Here is an 18,365-nt window from a genome sequence, read left to right on the forward strand (position 1 = left end):
ACTTACACCCCATCCTGATTTCTTTTCTTGAGACCAGAGAGTGGGAAAGCTCTCTCTTGACCTGAGGATGGATCTGAAAATTATGAGCCACTTGAGGACAGGGAATGTTATTCATCTTTGAATTCCGCAGCATCTAGCACCAGGTCTTGTACAGAGCAGGTGCCCAATAAATGGTTGAATGAATATATGAAAAGTAGAGGCAGAGGGCTGGGCACAGTGGCTCACGCCTGTAATCCTAGCACTTGGGGAGGCTGAGGCGGGTGGATCACTTGAGGTCAGGAGTTCGAGACCAGCCTGGCCAACATGGCGAAACCCTGCCTCTACTAAAAATACAAAAATTAGCTGGGCTGGCGCCTGTAATCCCAGCTACTCAGGAGGCTGAGGCAGGAGAATCACTTGAACCCAGGAGGAGGAGTTTGCAGTGAGCTGAGATCGCACCATTGCACTCCAGCCTGGGCGATAGGAGCGAAACTCCATCTCAAAAACAAAAACAAAACAAAACAAAAAAAAGAAAAAATAAAAAGAAAAAAAAAAGTAGAGGCAGAGATATGGGGCAGGAGAGGTGACTCAGGGGCTCAGCTGCATGGTCCTGCTCTGCTTCTTTTTTCTTGGAGTTTGTCCGTTGGATGACAATGATAGTGGTGAACAGGTATGGAGGGCTTACTAAGTACCAGGTGCAGTGCTAAACATTTTGCCTGTATTGTCTTAGTTAACTCTCACAGTCCTTTGAGGAAGGCACTATTTTTAACTCCTGTATTAAAGATCAGGACACAGATCTTAGGTAAAGTCATAAAGACAAGAATAGGTGGATTTCAGAGCTCTGATTAACCAGGATCCTCTCTGGCTGGGTGCTCAGGAACACTAGGCCCTCCTCCCCTTACCCTCTGGAGCAGTGGGGAAGCCAGAAGGAGGGGCCCGATGTTCTGCTCAAGGACCGTGGGGTGAGGGTGTGGTGGTGCCACCGGAGGCAGAACTTGCCTTGCCTTCCTGACTTGAGGGGCATATGGTGTACACGGCCACCACCAGAGGGAGCAGGGGCGGGCATCTCGGTGACCAGCCTCCCAGGGCTGTCACTGCCTCACTGGCAGGCATCCACGCGGGGCAGCTATGAGTCCAGAGGAAACTTTAGGCTGAGGGAGCTCCCTGACCCTCCATGAGAGGGTCCCAGAGTGAGACCTCAGAGGGACCCCCAGACTGGGAATCCAAAGGGCCATTGGTGGAGACATTCAAGAGGGGCTCCTGCACTGAAGGGCTTCCTTACCATGAGAAGCCCTGTGAGGAACCCCCTAGCCTGAGCTTCCTCCTGAGGAACCCAGGCTAAGTCACTCTCAGAGGAACCCACAGGCTGAGAGACCCTCAGAGGGACCTGCAGGTTGAAGCCCTTCAGAGGAACTCTCAGAATGAGACACTGTTGGAAGGTCCTCTCCATTGAGACACAGAGGGCCCCGGGTTGAGAAGGTGACATGAGGAGGGACGTAGTGGGGTGTGCTCTGATCTCAGTGTTTAGGAAAGGATCCTGGGAACTTTGGCTCTGGGCCACACCCCATCCTTGCCCTGACTCATGCCTACTGCTGTGTCCTTCTTCCTACCCCCTCCTGTGACTTCAGGTCCTAGGTGTCTGGGCCTGGGCAGGTGAGGAGGGCCGCTGGGGTTGGGTTCTCTGGGATGTCATTCTGGGTCCTGGATTGGGGGGTGTTGCTCTGCAGCTGGGTTAGGGAAGGCATGGGGCTCTGAGGGAGAGAGAAACACGTGGCCCGACCAGTTTGGAGTGGGTGTTAGCTGCCAAGCAGCTCAAGTGGGCCTTGCATTTGTGCACTCTGGGCCGCTGAGGGGAGCTGAAGGGAGGTCAGGCAAACACTCACTCAATCTGCCTCCCTCCACCAGGCTGCCCTTCTCTGGCTTCTTCCTCCTGATCCAAGTTCTCTACATTCATCTCTCTGCCTCCAGGACTGGTAAAGGCTGGGCTCTGGGATCCAGGCAGGCTTGAGTGTCAGTATCCAAGCTGGGCCTGGCTGGGAGAAGCGTGTGTGTATGTGTGTGTGTGTGAGAGAGAGAGAGAGAGACAGACAGACAGACACACATGGAGGGTACAGAGGCTCCTGCTTCTCCTTTCCTGGTCGCAGATTCAGACCCCCTCTCCTTCCCTGCCCTACAGTTCCCCAGGGCCCTTCTACTTCCTAGGGTGACCCCATGAGGTCTCCAAGTCCTCCCTGTCCCAGCCTTCTTGCCTGTCTTTCTCTGTGACTCTGCATGCTGATCTGAGGCCAGGGGTTTCCCAGCCCCAGCCCTCTGTAGCTCCCTCCTCGTGGCAGGGTCAGGGTAGGCTCTGGAACTCTGGCCAGTGGAGGGTGGGGCCCATAAAGCTGGCTCATAGCCCAGGCTGCTGCAATAGCAGGGGTGGCTTAGGCCCAGCCCCCTGCCTCCCCTCCCTTCCCCCAGGTATAAGAGCTGAGCTCAGGTGAGCTGGCTCCTCCTGTCTTGTCTCAGCGGCTGCTAGCAGGTAAGGAAACCCAGGGCTTTTCACCCAAATATACTGCCTGCTGTGCAGAGGGCACACTTAGGGTAAGGGCTGGGGGATCAGATCCTGGAGGTTGGTGTGTGTGTTTCAAGCAGAGGTGGGTGGTTGGAGGAGGTGGAAAGAATGAAGCTAAGGTGAGTCCCAAGGGATTCCCCCAGATGCGTTGGCCTGGGGGATATGACCTTGGCTCCTGAAGCCCAGGCGGGGCCTGGGCCTGTGTAGTGTTGGTTTTGAACCCCTGGTGAGGCACAGAATATCTGAGATGGAGCCAAAGGGGGCAGCTGAGAAAGAAATGCTAGACTCTCCCCTCAGCTCAAGCCTGCCCCCTCCTCTAAGCAGATCATGAGCCATCAGCTCCTCTGGGGCCAGCTATAGGACAACAGAACTCTCACCAAAGGACCAGACACAGTGGGCACCATGGGACAGTGTCGGTCAGCCAACGCAGAGGTGGGCTCATTCACTCCTGGCCTTTCTGCTCCCACACTCCTCTCCTTCACCCTGAGGGTCTATGTCCCCCCACTGACTTCTGCCCTTCACCTTGGCCTCACCCTGCACCCCAGACCCTGTGAGTGAGATGTGAACCCTCTTCTGAGGCCCACACAGGGTGATGCAGATGGAGTCCTCCTGGGAAGAGGATGCCTGGGTGCATGCTGGGACCTGCTCTGCCTGCAGCTGGGGGGTGTGGGGAGGGAAGCCTTCCCCAACCTGTAGCTGCTGTGGCCTGGAGGCCGAGCAGGGGGTGGGGGAGAGGGGCTAGATTCTGGGCTCTGGAGTGGATGGGAGCTGTGTGCCTTCCAGCGCCTTCTGCCCTGGGGGCTTTGCTAGGCTCCTGGAGAAGCAGGGTTTTGGGGTGCATGGAGCTTCACTGATGTTTGTGATATCCCCTGCTCTCAGGATGCTCAGGAATTCAGTGATGTGGAGAGGGCCATTGAGACCCTCATCAAGAACTTCCACCAGTACTCTGTGGAGGGTGGGAAGGACACACTGACCCCCTCTGAGCTACAGGACCTGGTCACCCAGCAGCTGCCCCACCTCATGCCGGTATGGAGGGACCACACCCCACCCCAGCCAGTACCCTGACTTCCCAAGCAAGTGCTCCAGGACCCCACCCACACTGGCACTTGCAACCCCCAGCTCTTCCCCCTTGCCAGTGCTAGGTAGGCTCTGCTCCTGCAGTCTGCCCCTGGGCAGGGTGGAGTGGGAAGATTGGAAGGTGCTGCCTCCCTGAGCCATGGTGTCTTCACTCCCCTCAGAGCAACTGTGGCCTGGAAGAGAAAATTGCCAACCTGGGCAGCTGCAATGACTCTAAACTGGAGTTCAGGAGTTTCTGGGAGCTGATTGGAGAAGCGGCCAAGAGTGTGAAGCTGGAGAAGCCTGTCCGGGGGCGCTGAGAACTCCCTCTGGAATTCTTGGGGGGTGTTGGGGAGAGACTGTGGGCCTGGAAATAAAACTCCTCTCCTCTACCACCACCCTATACCCTAGCCTGCACCTCTCCTCATCTCTGCAAAGTTCAGCTTCCTTCCCCAGGGTCTCTGTGCACTCTGTCTTGGATGCTCTGTGGAGCTCATGGGTGCAGGAGTCTCCACCAGAGGGAGGCTCAGGGGACTGCTTGGGCCAGGGATGGATATTTGAGGGATAAAAATTGTGTAAGAGCCAAAGAATTGGTAGTAGGGGGAGAACAGAGAGGAGCTGGGCTATGGGAAATGATTTGAATGATGGAGCTGGGAATATGGCTGGATATCTGGTACTAAAAAAGGGTCTTTAAGAACCTACTTCCTAATCTCTTCCCCAACCCAAACCATAGCTATCTGTCCAGTACTCTCTTCCTGCCTCCAGCTCTGCCCCAGGCTCCTCCTAGACTCTGTCCCTGGGCTAGGGCAGGGGAGGAGGGACAGCAGGGTTGGGGGAGAGGCTGAGGAGGGTATGACATGCGGGGAGAGGACCAGCTGGGTGCTTGGGCATTGACAGAATGATGGTTGTTTTGTATCATTTGATTAATTAAAAAAAATGAAAAAAGTGAAACATGTTGTCTTGACTGGACACCCCCTCCCTGAGGGTCCATGGGTGAGGGGAGCTTGGGGGTGAATGGCAAAGTCATTGGTAGGGTGGGGCATGTGGGGCTGGAGTGGTTGGCTGTGGAAGTGAATGGGGACTCACTTTTCCCTATGGGTTTGGGTTGAGGGTGGTATCAGGCCCAAAAGGGCAACATGGTCCTCTCTGAGGGACAGGCTCCTCTTTGCCAATGGGCGGGCCCTCTTATAGGAGAGGAGGGTATGTGTGCACACTTGAGGAAAAGGATATTAGTCCAGGTGTTCTGAGCCCTGGCTGACATAACAAGGGAAATGGGGTGGGTGGGGGTGGGGGGCGGTTAGAAACAGGCTGACTGGCCTGAGTTTGAATCTCAGATCTGCCACTTATCATTGGAATTTTGGGCATGCTCTTAGTATCAGTCTCCTCATGTGTAAAATGGGGGATATGAATATTACTTCCATAGGATTGCCAGGAGGACAATGTCACACATCATGTAAAGCACTTATCAGAGAGCATGACACATGGCGAGTGCCCAGTGAGCCAATGTCATTCCTGCTGGAGTGGGCAAGTGGGCCCCTCTTTGGTTTCAGCTGCTGCCCTAGTATAGGGAGGTCGAGCTGGCCAGTTTCCTTGAGTATCTTAGGGAAATGGTGGGGTGTGGGGAGTTTCCAGAGGAGTCTTCTGGTGTACATGAGGGATCTTAGGACTGGGTCTCAGAAGAGCTGATGGGTCGGACTAGAGACAGAAGACCAGGGAGCCAGACAGGTCCCTGGCATCTGCTTTCTGATTTGAACACAGAAGTCAGGCGTTACTCCTGAAACCCCAATGGCAAGGAGGTTTCTGTGGCCAGTTAGGCTGGCCTGGAATGTTAACTGAACTTGTCTGTTGGGAGCCCCTGAAACTGGGATCCCAGTGACCCAGGTGAGAAAGGCAGGTGACAGTCCTTCCCTTCCTTTCTCTACCCTGTCAGGTTCTGCTCAGCCCCTGCGGGGCTGGGAGGGTGGGGTTGGGGGAGTGCCAGCTTTCACCACTCCCTCTGGGATGGGGGTAGAGGGGTGTGAAAAAAGGTGTGTATCCCTTTAACAAGGGCCCAACCCCAGGGCCAAGTCAAGAGGGAGCTCAGCCACTATCTCCCCACCGAGCCAGCTCAGCGGGCAGGGCTGGGAGGGAGTGGGACAGATTCTGGGAGTGCAGCGGGGAGGAGTCCCGGCTGGGCTGAGCGCAGGGAGCTGCTTGGCAGTGCCAGAGCCCAGGCCCCAGAGCCCTGCTGGAGAGGAGGCAGACCGAGGCAGCAGGTGAGCACCCTAGGCCGGGCCTGGGAGGTCTGCGGCTGCCGGAGGGCCCCACAGTATTGGGAGGCCAGGAGAAGGGGCAGTGAAGGGGGCCTGGGGAGAGGGGCCTGCCAGAGACCAGGCAGGAAGATTTTGGTAATTATTAACTTTCCCCCACAGGCCAGTTTGGGAATGGGGAGTCCTGGGGGGTTGGGGGCTGGGTGAGGCCTTTAGAGGGATGGATGGGGTGGTGAGACCCCCTCCCTGCCGCAGCAGCTGACAGAGCTCCTCTATAGGGGCAGAGCATTTGGAAGCTTTGACCACAGCTACTCGATCCTCCCCAAAAGGAGAGGACAAATGCGTATTGGTCTGGGTTGGGGGTGGTCAGAGCTTGGACACAGGCCTTGCTGGGCTCTGGGAACTGTGTCCTGGGAGAGGCGATGGGTCCAGAAGGAACCAGGCAGTTTCCAGGGAGCCTGAGATTCCCAGAAGAGGAGGCAGGGACTGAGGTGGCGTCTCCTCTACCTCATGACCCAAGCAGGCCCCACTGTGTTCCAGGAGCTGTTCCTTGAGAGGGATGATGAGATCTGGGAGGAACCCGAGTGAGGTTGTGGGGAGGCTGCGAGCTCCCTGGGAGAGGGAAAGATAGAGGGAGAGGGGCTGAACCTCGGCAGCTTCTCCACCTCAGGACCCAGGCAGGCCCTGGCTTGAGTTGCTTTTCTTGGCAGAGCCACCTGCACTATGGGAGCCTTCACCTGCCCAGCCCAGTGGGGATGGTGGTGAGGGCAGGGGTGCTGAGGAGCCAGCTTTGCCTTTCCCCACATTCTAGTAAGTGTTGGTGAGGCTGGGGCAGCTGTGTGTGTGTTGGGTGAGGTGGGGGCAAGATCCATACCGAACTCCTCCAACTTCACTTGCTTGGAAAAATTTCAGAGGCTGGCTTCTTGCTCCAAGAGCTGAAGTGAGTGGAAGGGTGATGGGTTACCCAAGCAGAGGGGATCAGGAATGGCCGAGGTCCTTGCTCCGTGTGTATGTGTGTGCGTGTGTGTGTGTGAGAGAGAGAGTTAGATGCAGAGTCCTGTGAGGATGGTGAGGGGTGAGGCAGGGGGGTTACCTCACAACCCAAGCAGGCCCCACTATGCTCCAGGAGCTGTTCCTGGAGAGGGCCTTGTGGAATTGGAGAAAGAACACGGGAAGGAGCAGAGAATGGAACAGCTGAGGCTGGAGAAATTTCATTTGAAACAGCCTTGCTGATAGAGGTGGCATTGTCAGCCCAGTTCGGATGGTACCTTCCCTATATATTGACGGCAGAGAGGACAAATGAGTAAACGAAAAAGGGAATGAATGAATGAATGTGCAAGAGAGTGAATGCATTATTGAATGAGCAAGTGAATGAATGAGAGTGAATAAATGAGCCAATAAATGTATGAGTAAGCAAACTCATGGTGCCTAAGTGAGCAAATGAATTCCAGGTAGATGGAAGGGACACAGAGAATCCATACTTAGGCTTGACAGTGGGCTAGGCTCTGGAGAGAACAGTGACCAGGAGGGACAGGAGTCTAGGGACACATCCCAACACTTGGAAAAAACTTAAGACTCCAGGGGTGTGTGTGGGGTGAGAGGAGAAGGTGGACTTAGGAGGGTGTGGTGGATGTTTGGAGCTCCAGATAGAAGGAGCCTAGGGATGCTGGGGGTGGTTAGGAGGCATTTGGAGGGTGTGGAGCCCAGAACCTCAGGGTGGGAGGGTGGGGCTGGAGTGGTTGGGATCCAGGGGCATGGTGTCAGGGCAATTTGTGCTTTTGGAGAAGTCAGCAAGCTGGGCTGAAGTGGGCGGGGTGGGGGTGGGAGACTTCTTGTTGCTCAATGATGAATCAGCCAAGGGGAAGACAATGAGAGCACTGGGGCAGGGCTGGAGGCCTGAGGTGAGACGGCCCATTGGAGGACACGTGGTCCTCCCATTCCCACATTTCTGGAAGGCTCTTATGTACACTGTCCACTCAGGCCAGGATCTACCTGTGGCAGGGCCAATGCAGGAATGACCTCCTGCTTGACCTTTCTAGGAAGCGGCTGATGGGATAGAACATCTGCCCCACCCCTGAACCACGAGACCCAGGGGAATGGGGCAGGTGGGAGGAGCAGGTGGCCTGTGGGGTGGGTGGGGTGGCAGATCCTGTCTCCTGGCCTCCAGGGGGGGAGGCAGAGGAGGGTAATGATCCCTGCCTGCCTGCTACCCTATCCTTCCTTCAGAAAAAGCTCCAGAAAAGCACTTGTCAGATGGTTATCTCCAGCACTGTCCATTTTACCGAAGGTGGGGAGCGGGCGGATTCCTGGGAGGAGGGACTGGGAGCTGAAGCCCTGAGGCGCTGGAGCTCCCGCTCTGGGTCTCCCAGTACTCCTGGGAGCAGGTGGCAGAGTCATCTCTGGGGCTTATCTGTGTCTTGTCCACTTGGCTGCTGCCAGAGGCCAAGCAGGGGTTGAGTCATGGTATTGAGGAAGGCCAGGAGGAGACAGCTCAGAGAAATGACTCCAAGAAGGCAGGTGGTGGGAGAGGTGGGCTGGCTTGTGAGGAGAGTGGCAGAGGGAGGTGCACCACCCATTTCCTTCCCTCTTCCTCTCCCTGACCGTTTCCCACAAGATCCCTCATTTAGGGAACAAGGATTGGGATGGTTAAGTGTGGGGCGTTTCTCTGAATTATCTTCCCACTTCCAAGGCTTGGTTGGGAGTGGACTTGACACAGTCCTTCCAGAAATGGGCACGGTTTTCAGAATCACCTGGAACACTGGTCATGAACCTGAGCCACCTCCAACCCAAGGGCAGCACAGCAGACAGACCATAGGTTGAACAATGGTCTTCCTCTTCAACTGTGAATGTTAAAGTGTTTCTATGAAAGTCTTACAGCGGTATAGACATGGAACCACGCAGTTACACACTTAAATAAAAGAATATGGAAAAGTGTGTGGCTTCCTGCCATCCTGGTACTGTGTTCCATCCTCCCAGCCAAGGACCAGAGGGTTTGGGCAGGCGGAGGAGGGGAGACAAGGGCAGGATTTCCCTTCAGAGAAGTCGCAGCCTGACTCTTTCTCTCAACTCTCCTTCCTTCTTGCTTCCTGGCCTGTTCTCTCCTGGTCCCACCCTTCCTTCAGAAGAGGCTTCATGAAAGAAAAAGCTTAAAAGGTGGTCAGGGACCTGCAATACCTGTTATCAGGGCTGGAAGGAGATGGAATATTTATAGAACGTGTACCTTGAGCAAGGCACTGGACCAGGCAATGTGGCTGGAGAGATGCAGAGATTAAAAGCAGGGGGTGGTGTATATCCAGGATTAAAAAAACTGTCCTAAAGTCTGTGTCCCGCCGTTTGGTTCAGAAAATACATTGGCCATGTGTAAGAAAAACTATGCTTGTCTCAAGGAACAAGACAGGACCCAGAAAGACACTGTGGCCTCACCAGTTAGTGGGCCCCAGCCAGTGCTAGCTGAGTGGTGATGACAGACGTGTCTGTGGGAGTCAGGGAGGATGGCACCCAGGGCAGGGGTCAAGGCGGGCTTCCTTCGGAGGCGTGGCTTGGGCGGGGCCAGAGTGATTGGCAGGCTGGCTGGAGAGGGCAGGGCAGCCGGCATGGGAGTAGGAATGGCTACAAGAGGCCAAGGGAAAGCAGGTGGCAGGACAGGAGGCTGTGGTGGGGCCTGACCCAGCAGCCTTTCCTTCCAAATCTGACTGTGGCTTGCTCAGGCCCCTATGGTGGCTGTGACCCTGTTTTGTCCATCTCCTTTCACCAGGACCCGCCGGGTGAGGGTGGCTGGAGCACATTCCTGGGCTTGGGGGTGGGAAGGGAGTCTGATTTGCCTGGGGTTGATGTGGGGGGGCTCTGGGCATGGGCTGTGACTCACAGGGTAGATCCAGATCCGCCTGCTCCCCTCATATCCTGTTATTCAGAAGGCTGTATCCGCTTAGAAAGTGTCTTTTGTCCTGGGGTGAGAGGGTGACGCATGTGCCCTCTGGCAGTCTGCTGCTGTGTCCAGAGTCCAACTCCAGCTGGGCTGTAACTGGGCTTGGCCCTGCCTTAGGTAACGAGGTGTGGGTGGGGGTGTTCTTGGGTCCTGCTGTGTATTTAGGGATGGGCATAAGGGAGGAGAGGCTAGCAGGGTGTGGCAAGGTGTGTTGGGAGAGCTGCACAAAATCTGATCCAATTGATCTGGACCTTGTCCTTTCCCAAAAGGGGCAGCTGGGTTCTGAGACCCGGTACTCACTGTCCTGGAGCCCGGCAAGGGATTGGGGAAGGCCTAAGTCTTCCTTTCTGCTTTGTTGCCTGGGGCTGGGGTCTCAGCCAGTCCTGGGAGTGGGAGGCAGTAGCCTCTGCCCCTAACCTCCATGGCTCATCTCAGCTGTCCCAGCCATGCTTGGCCCCAGGCGAGGTGGGCCAGCTGTGGAGCAGGGTGGGAGAACAGGTGGACTCTTCTCTTCCCATGACAGCCTCTTGCCCCGTAGGGCTCTGACACTAGGGATCTTGCTCCCTAGGGCTGGAACCTGGTGCCTGGGGCTGGGGCAGGGCCTGGAGAACCTGTTGAGGCGGTTGAGCTGGGGAGCACCTGGATTAGAGGAGCCGCATAGTTCTCATTCCAGGGCTCACTCTCCCCACCCACTCTGTTCCCCTTTTCCTGCCACTTTCTTCTCCAGGGACCAGAAGCAAGGGAGGAGGAGGGACCCAGGGCCTAGGGTGGGCGTGGAGGAGGAGGTATGGCCTGTGGGGGTCTCTTCTCATCTGCCCTCCTCCTGGTGTCCAGGCCCCGCCAGCAGGCGAAGCAGGGAGATGTCAGACTGCTACACGGAGCTGGAGAAGGCAGTCATTGTCCTGGTGGAAAACTTCTACAAATATGTGTCTAAGTACAGCCTGGTCAAGAACAAGATCAGCAAGAGCAGCTTCCGCGAGATGCTCCAGAAAGAGCTGAACCACATGCTGTCGGTAAGGCCTCTCACCCAAGGGCCTTGCCTCCCTTTCCCCTTCCCTCCCCTGCAAGCCTCTGGCCTCTGAGGGTTTCTTTCCCTGATGAGGCCTCTATCCTTCCAGTGCCCCCCTAACTCCAGGGTCTCCTACACCCCCAGGCCTCTGTCTTCTCAGGATGCTCAGCCCTAGCCAGTGAGGGCTATATTTGCATTTCCCAAGGGAAGCAGCTATCCAGGCCAGATCCTGGGTCTCTGCCTAGGGTCCTGCCTGGAGTCTCGCGGGGGCTTCCACTGTCAGCATTGCTGACCCCTTCTTCCTCCCCAGGACACAGGGAACCGGAAGGCTGCAGATAAGCTCATCCAGAACCTGGATGCCAATCATGATGGGCGCATCAGCTTCGACGAGTACTGGACCTTGATAGGCGGCATCACCGGCCCCATCGCCAAACTCATCCGTGAGCAGGAGCAGCAGAGCAGCAGCTAGAGACCCCTTTGGCCACACCTTCCAGGCACTGGCCTGATGCCCCGCCCTGGTGCTCTCCCCAGGCTCCCTCCTCAGCCTCCTGCCCACCCAGGGCCCTTTACTCTCTTCTCCCTCCAGACTTTCCTCTGACCCTTGCTGAACTGGGGTCCCTTTGTGAGTGTCTCAGTCTAGGGGTACCTCCCTCCCTGAGGGGTCTCAGCCCCTGGAGTCAGCAGGCCCTTGGGGCCCCTCTGTGAGATCTCAATGCTGTCTGGGGACCCTAAGAGTTTTCTCACCTGTTCAGTCTCATCTAACCTTCCAATATCTGATGTTCTTGCCCAATTCCTGCCTGATTCTGGGTCCGTCCTGACCTCCAGAGGTCAGCTTGGTGCTTGAGGTCTCCCTGCTCTTGGTGGCAGCGGCAGCAGCAACAGCAGCAGCAGCAGCAGCAGAGACCTCTTCACTTTCCCTTAGCCCCTCTGCTGAGTAGAGAGGCACTTTCAGGGATTTCCCTCCAGCTGCCTCTTCATCTGGGAATGAGCTAAGCAAGGCTGAGCCTCCTCCTGTTGCTTGAAATAATGGTGATATAAAGGCTGGATTTGGAGTTTGTATCCCCTGGTCCCTCTGGGATGCTCATTAAAACCTTCCCACCCCTTGGAAACGTTTTATGCTTCGGTGGTCTTAGCCCTTGGGCCCTGTGACAAGACAATCTCACAGAAGAACCTCAAAGACAGAGCAAGAAAGGAGCCAGAACTCCTGAATTCCAACAAGCACTGTCAGCTGTGGGCCAGCAGCTCCCTCCATCCTCCTCCATGAAGGGCCAAAGGCCTTAGGTCATCATCTCTGGGCCCTTTTAGCCCAGACTCAGACTCAAATTCAACTTCCAGGCACACAATAAGTCCCATTTAGTCCTCACTGCAATTCCACGAGAGAGGGACCATGACCCTTAGTATTTTAAAATTTTTTTTGGAGCAGAGAGTTTAATAGGCAAGAAGGGGTAAGAAGGAAGGGAGAAGGAAGAAGCTCCCCTGTACAGAGACAGAGGGAGGGAGGCCCCAAAGCTGAGAGAGGGAACCCCACCTGCCACAGATACCGTCTAGGTATATATACAGAGGCTGGAGGAGGAGGAGTCTGATTTCCATAGGGCTCAGGGGATTGGTTTGACTATGCATGTCACTCACGTAGCCCTCGGAAAAAGCTGGCCCTCCCACCCTAGCATTTTTTTTTTTTTTTTTTTTTTTGAGACGGAGTTTCACTCTTGTTGCCCAGGCTGGAGTGCAATGGCTGCAATCTCGGCTCACCGCAAGCTCCGCCTCCCGGGTACAAGCAATTCTCCTGCCTCAGCCTCCTGAGTAGTTGAGAATACAGGCATGTGCCACAACACCCGGCTAATTTTTTTTTGTATTTTTAGTAGAGACGAGATTTCTCCACGTTGGTCAGGCTGGTCTCGAACTCCTGACCTCAGGTGATCTGCCCGCCTCGGCCTCCCAAAGTGTTGGGATTACAGGCGTGAGCCACTGCACCTTGCCCCACCCTAGCCTTTTAATATGCAAATGCAGGTCTACACACCTGGGGATACGTGAGGGCGGCCACATTGCCAGGAACATGTGGGGAAAGGGCAAGAAGGCCGGGGGGAATCACCATGTTTGGGTGGACCAAGTTTCTAAGGGCTTGCATTTGCATATCAAAGGTTGCCAACCTGGCTCTAAGAGCCGGGGCTTTACAAGAAACTTTTCTGGAGATGCTTCAAAAAAATGAAAACTCCAGCCTGACCAACATGGAGAAACCCCGTCTCTACTAAAAATACAAATTAGCCGGGCGTGGTGGCACATGCCTGTAATCCCAGCTACTCGGGAGGCTGAGACCAGAGAATCGCTTGAACCCAGGAGGCGGAGGTTGTGGTGAGCCAAGATTGCACCATTGCACTCCAGCCTGGGCAACAAGAGCGAAACTCCGTCTCAAAACAAAAAACAAAAAACAAAAAACTTCCCAAGGACCCAAGGACCCCTTTTCCTCTCTATCTGCCTAAAATAATTTCTTAATAACTCCTACAACATTCCCCCCTGTGGAGATGCCACACTAACTGCTGTTAGGGAGTTTTGGGCGACAACTCCTTCTGGCTACTTCTTGTTGCAAAAGGGCGTTGAATGGGGAACAGCAGCTAGGGCTCCTCCTAGGGTCAATCTAAGGGTCCTCAGAAGAATGGTGTGTCCATGTGTGGTTCTGTTTACAGCACCATTTGGAGTTTGATTGCTTCTAGATGAGAAGAAACAATTTGAGTTATAGCATTGTGTATACAGGGTCCAAATATCAATACAAGACACATAAGCAAGAGAGGGCTTAATAAAGGGGTTAACCAATTCCATAAAGAAGACTGGAATTTATTAAAGAGGCATTGTAGCCACTCGGAGATCAATAATTTTGATTTGATTTTTAAGTTCTTGTAGATTTTCCTTTACTTTAACTAGAGGCGTTAATCCAAAAGCAGCATGTTTCATTTAAAACTGCATCACTAAACCCAATAAAAAGTCCTAGCAGATTCAGTGGTAGTAAAACTTTTATGCTTCCTTTTCATTAGTAACTATTATCCCTTTTATAAGGATAATGATTAAGCAAAATATGACAGCAATGGAAACTCTGTTTAATATTTCAGTTAGAAGGTGCTACCATGTATAATCCTATTGCAAATAATAGAGTGACTATAGCTATTTCCATAAGTGTGGCATGGTAGATAATTTTCATCTAAACTTTTACCTGTCAAGATGTAGAATTCCCCTTTAGGGGATCTATGAAGTTCCTTGGTTTTATTTTCCTAAACGAAGAAACCTCTGGGTTATGGGTACCCTACTCACTTTTATTACCTGGTAGAATTTGCAGAATAATTGCCCAGAACTAATATATTGATTCAGATTTTATGTTACCCATCCCTTACTTTTTCTTCCAAGCTGCAGGAGATCACTGCTTGATTCACAGGAATAAGCAGGGTTAGTCTAAAATGTAGGCGAAAAGCTTGAAAACAATGAGACTAGGACTTAATGACAAATGTATGATAATCTTTGGAGCACAATTTTTCTCTCTAGTCCTCATTTTTGGTAAAAACAAATTATGAATAAACTGTAGTCTTATACTTGCCCTGATTATTTGCATAAAGTGCAGCAAGAATGGTTATTTCTACACAGGCCTTTTGATTGGCTTTGATGAAACTCTGTTTCACAAGGAATTTCAGATAAGACTATTAAAGCCTAAAGTTTGTATTAGAGGATACAAACCTCAAATACCTGTTAGTTGGGTGATCCTCTCCTCTTGAGGTCCCAAGATAAACTCAGAGCTCTCAGACCTGTTAAAAAATGACGTTCTTTACTGACCACAGATTAGGAACCCTGTCCAGAGACTGTGTAGACAAGGTATGAGGCCAGTTCTCCCGAAGGGGCTTTTATTGACTCTGCATGTCAAGCTTGATTCAGATAGTTTCCAAATTCTAGAGGAACCAGGCAGAGAAATAAACATGCTCCAAATTTTGTTCATAGGAGTACACCTTACTCAATTATTAAAGGCCATAAATACCTTAAAATAAGTTTCCTTGACTCGGTCTGATGAATGAATTTCCTTTCCTGGCCAACGTACTAAAATGATACGGCTCTGATGAGTGGAGGGACACCAGGGTTCTTGGTCCTCATGCCGGTTTGGATAAAACGACATGGACACACGTGGAGTGGCTTTAAGGAGCGGAGAGTTTAATAGGCAAGAGGGACAAGAAGGAAGGGAGAAGGAAGAAGCTCCCCTATACAGAGACAGAGGGAGGGGGGCTCCAAAGCCAAGAGAGGGAACCCCCATGACCCTTAGTCTTGAGCCATGAGTGGCACTGAGGCTCTGAATTCTCATTAGTAGACTAACCCGATACAGACAGAAGTTGTAGGATGGAGAAGTAGAGGTGCAAGGAAGAAGGAGTGTGGGAGGCCAGGTGGAATGGAAGCCATGACTTGCAGCTGCTGGAGGGGACATTGCCAGTTCCTTGGTTTCTTCCCTGCTCTTGCACTGAGGGAGATCCCAGTAGGAAACCCACCCTGCAGAACTGGGCATCAGCAGTTTTTAAATGGGAACAGCTTAAGACTTTCCAAAAGATTCACAGGCACAATAGTTTTATTGGTATCCACTTACAGATCCTCAGCCTTCTAAAATTGATCTGCCCTTGAACAGGGTGGCCTCAAGGTGTTGTACTGTTCCTCCTTTCCCACTCCCAGTAGCTGGGATTACAGGCTGGCGCCACCACACTCAGCTAATTTTTGTATTTTTAGTAGAGAAGGGGTTTCATTATGTTGGCCAGGCTGGTCTCGAACTCCTGGCCTCAAGAGATCCACCTACCTCAGCCTCCCAAAGTGCTGGGATTACAGGCGTGAGCTACCGTGCCCCGCCTACTATGCTACCTTGACTGAATGATAAAGAATGAGTTAGCATGTCTTGTTGGGGGGGGGTGGGGGGTGGTTCTATCTATCTATCTATCTACCTATCTATCTATCTATCCATCCATCCATCTATGTATCTATCAATCTATCATCTATTTCTCTACCTACCTATCTACCTATCTGCTATCTATCTATCTATCTATCTATCTATCTATCACTATCTGTCAACTGGTAAAAAAGACATAAATTTACTCTCTTTTTTTAGTGTGCATTACAGTATTGTTAACTGTATATACATTGTAAAACAGATCTCTAGAACTTCTTCATCTTGCACGACTGTAACCCTGTACCCTTTGAACAACAACTGTTTCTCCCTCCCCACAGTGAATACAATTTTACTTTGTTTCTTTTCTTTTCTTTCTTTTTTCTTTTTTTTTTTTGAGACAGATCTTGCTCTGTCACCCAGGCTGGAGTGCAGTGGCACAATCTTGGCTCACTGCAATCTCGACCTCCCTTGTTCAGGTGATTCTCCTGCCTCAGCCTCCCGAGTGGCTGGGACTATAGGTGTATGCCACCACGCCCAGCTAATTTTTGCATTTTTAGTAGGGATAGGGTTTTACCATGTTGGCCAGCCTGGTCTGGAACTCCTGATCTCAAGTGATCCATCTGTCTTGGCCTCCCAAAGTGTTGGGATTACAGGTGTGAGCCACCGTGCCCGGCTATTCTCTTTTACTTATTTCTGCTCTAAACTTTATTATTTCCTTTCTTCTGCTAACTTTGAGATTAGTTTATTCTTCTTTTTCTAGTTCCTCAAAGTGTAAAGTTAGGTTGTCAATTTGAGATCTTTCTTCTTTTTCTTTTTCTTTTTTTTTGTTTTGTTTTTTAAGATGGAGTCTTGCTCTGTCGCCTAGGTTGGACAACAGTGGCAAGATCTCAGCTCACTGCAACCTCTGCCTCCCAGGTTCAAGCAATTCTCGTGCCTCAGCCTCCCGAGTAGCTGGGATTACAGGCACATGCCACAAGGCCCAGCTAAGTTTTTGTATTTTTAGTAGAGACAAGGTTTTACCATGTTGCCAGTCTGGTCTCCTGACCTCAGGTGATCGCCCACTCAGCCTCCCAGAGTGCTGGAATTATAGGTGTGAGCCACCGTACCCGGCCATCTTTCTTTTATTTAAATTTAGCATTTACCACTGTAAACTTCCCTCTTTATACTACTTTTGCTGCATCTCATAAGTGTTGGTATGTTGTGTTTTTGTTTTTATTTTCTCAATTTTTTTTTTTTGAGATGGAGTCTTGCTCTGTCTCCCAGGCTGGAGTGCAGTGGCGCGATCTCGGCTCACAGCGAGCTCTGCCTGCCGGGTTCACACCATTCTCCTGCCTCAGCCTCCCGAGTAGCTGGGACTACAGGTGCCCGCCACCACACCTGGCTAATTTTTTTTGTATTTTTTTTTTAGTAGAGACGGGGTTTTACCATGTTAGCCAGGATGGTCTCGATCTCCTGACCTCGTGATCCACCTGCCTCGGCCTCCCAAAGAGCTGGGATTACAGGCATGAGCCACCGCGCCTGGCCTTTCTCAAGATACTTTATAATTTCCCTTGTGGTTTCTTCTTTGACCCACTGGTTGTTCAAGAGTGTGTTGTGCAATTTCCACATATTTGTGAGTTTTCCAGTTTTCCTACTGCTATTGATTTCTAGTTTGATTTCATTGTGATCATAAAAAATGCTCGGCATGATTTCAATCTTCTTAAATTTGTTAAGGTTTACTGTGTGACCTAACTTGTGCTCTCTCCTGGAACATATTCAGTGTGTGTTTAGGAAGAATGTGTATTCGGATGCTATCAGGTGGAGTATTCTTTTTTTTTTATTTTTTTCTTTTTTTTGAGATGGAGACTCGCTCTGTTGCCCAGGCTTGGAGTGCAGTGGTGCGATCTCGGCTCACTGCAACCTCCGCCTCCCGAGTTCACGCCATTCTCCTGCCTCAGCCTCCTGAGTAGCACCCGCCACCACGCCTGGCTAATTTTTTTGTATTTTTCTTAGTAGAGATAGGGTTTCACCGTGTTAGCCAGGATGGTCTTGATTTCCTGACCTCGTGATCCACCCGCCTCGGCCTCCCAGAGTGCTGGGATTACAGGCATGAACCACCACGCCCGGCCATCAGGTGGAGTATTCTATGTATACTCTTAGGGACAATTGGTCTATAATGTTGTTTAGGTTCTCTGTTTCCTTATTGATCTCCTGTCTGGTTGTTCTATCATACATACATATTTTAAATGGATGATGGAGGCCGGGTGCAGTGGCTCATGCTTGTAATCCCAGCACTTTGGGAAGTTGAGGTGGGCAGATCACCTGAGGTCAGGAGTTCGAGACCAGACTGGCCAGCATGTTGAAACCCCATCTCTGCTAAAAAATACAAATATTAGCTGGGTGTGGTGGCACATGCCTGTAATTCCAGCTACTCAGGAGGCTGAGACATGAGAATCACTTGAACCTGGAAGGCAGAGGTTGTGGTGAGCCGAGATCGCGCCACTGCACTCCAGCCTGGGCAAAAGAGTGAGACTGTGTCTTAAAAAATAAATGAATAATTAAATAAATAAATGGATGGTGGAGGGTATCAAGTCATTGTAATATTTAGATTTAATTGAACACATATTTAGAACAGAATCTTAGCAGTTTTATTTTAAAACATTGCAATATGTAAAACACTTCTGAAACTGCACACTTGACAATGATTTAAGCATGAT

The 18,365-nt window shown here is 51.9% G+C and overlaps 2 protein-coding genes across 5 annotated transcripts; both read left to right on the top strand.

Annotated features, from left to right (window-relative positions):
* The first annotated feature begins 75 nt into the window (after positions 1-75).
* S100A14 (S100 calcium binding protein A14) lies at positions 76-4,540 on the top strand. The gene is made up of 5 exons (XM_024245948.3): positions 76-1,952; positions 2,440-2,500; positions 2,858-2,965; positions 3,413-3,559; positions 3,772-4,540. Exons 3-5 carry the CDS (start codon positions 2,936-2,938, stop codon positions 3,907-3,909), a joined length of 315 nt encoding a protein of 104 aa, XP_024101716.1. The 5' UTR covers positions 76-1,952; positions 2,440-2,500; positions 2,858-2,935; the 3' UTR covers positions 3,910-4,540.
* A 1,140-nt stretch (positions 4,541-5,680) lies between these two features.
* S100A16 (S100 calcium binding protein A16) lies at positions 5,681-11,881 on the top strand. Of its 4 annotated transcripts, none has more exons than XM_063727512.1 (3): positions 5,681-5,844; positions 10,598-10,776; positions 11,083-11,881. In XM_063727512.1, exons 2-3 carry the CDS (start codon positions 10,624-10,626, stop codon positions 11,239-11,241), a joined length of 312 nt encoding a protein of 103 aa, XP_063583582.1. In that variant the 5' UTR covers positions 5,681-5,844; positions 10,598-10,623; the 3' UTR covers positions 11,242-11,881. The 4 variants fall into 4 exon arrangements, with proteins under 4 accessions (XP_063583582.1, XP_024101732.3, XP_024101741.1 ...); XM_024245964.3 differs by having other exon boundaries at positions 5,827-6,648; XM_024245973.3 differs by lacking the exon at positions 5,681-5,844 and adding an exon at positions 5,957-5,976.
* The last annotated feature ends 6,484 nt before the right edge of the window (positions 11,882-18,365 follow it).

This window comes from Pongo abelii, chromosome 1 (genome assembly GCF_028885655.2).
Source record: "Pongo abelii isolate AG06213 chromosome 1, NHGRI_mPonAbe1-v2.0_pri, whole genome shotgun sequence".
In the NCBI taxonomy this organism is placed as follows: domain Eukaryota; kingdom Metazoa; phylum Chordata; class Mammalia; order Primates; family Hominidae; genus Pongo; species Pongo abelii.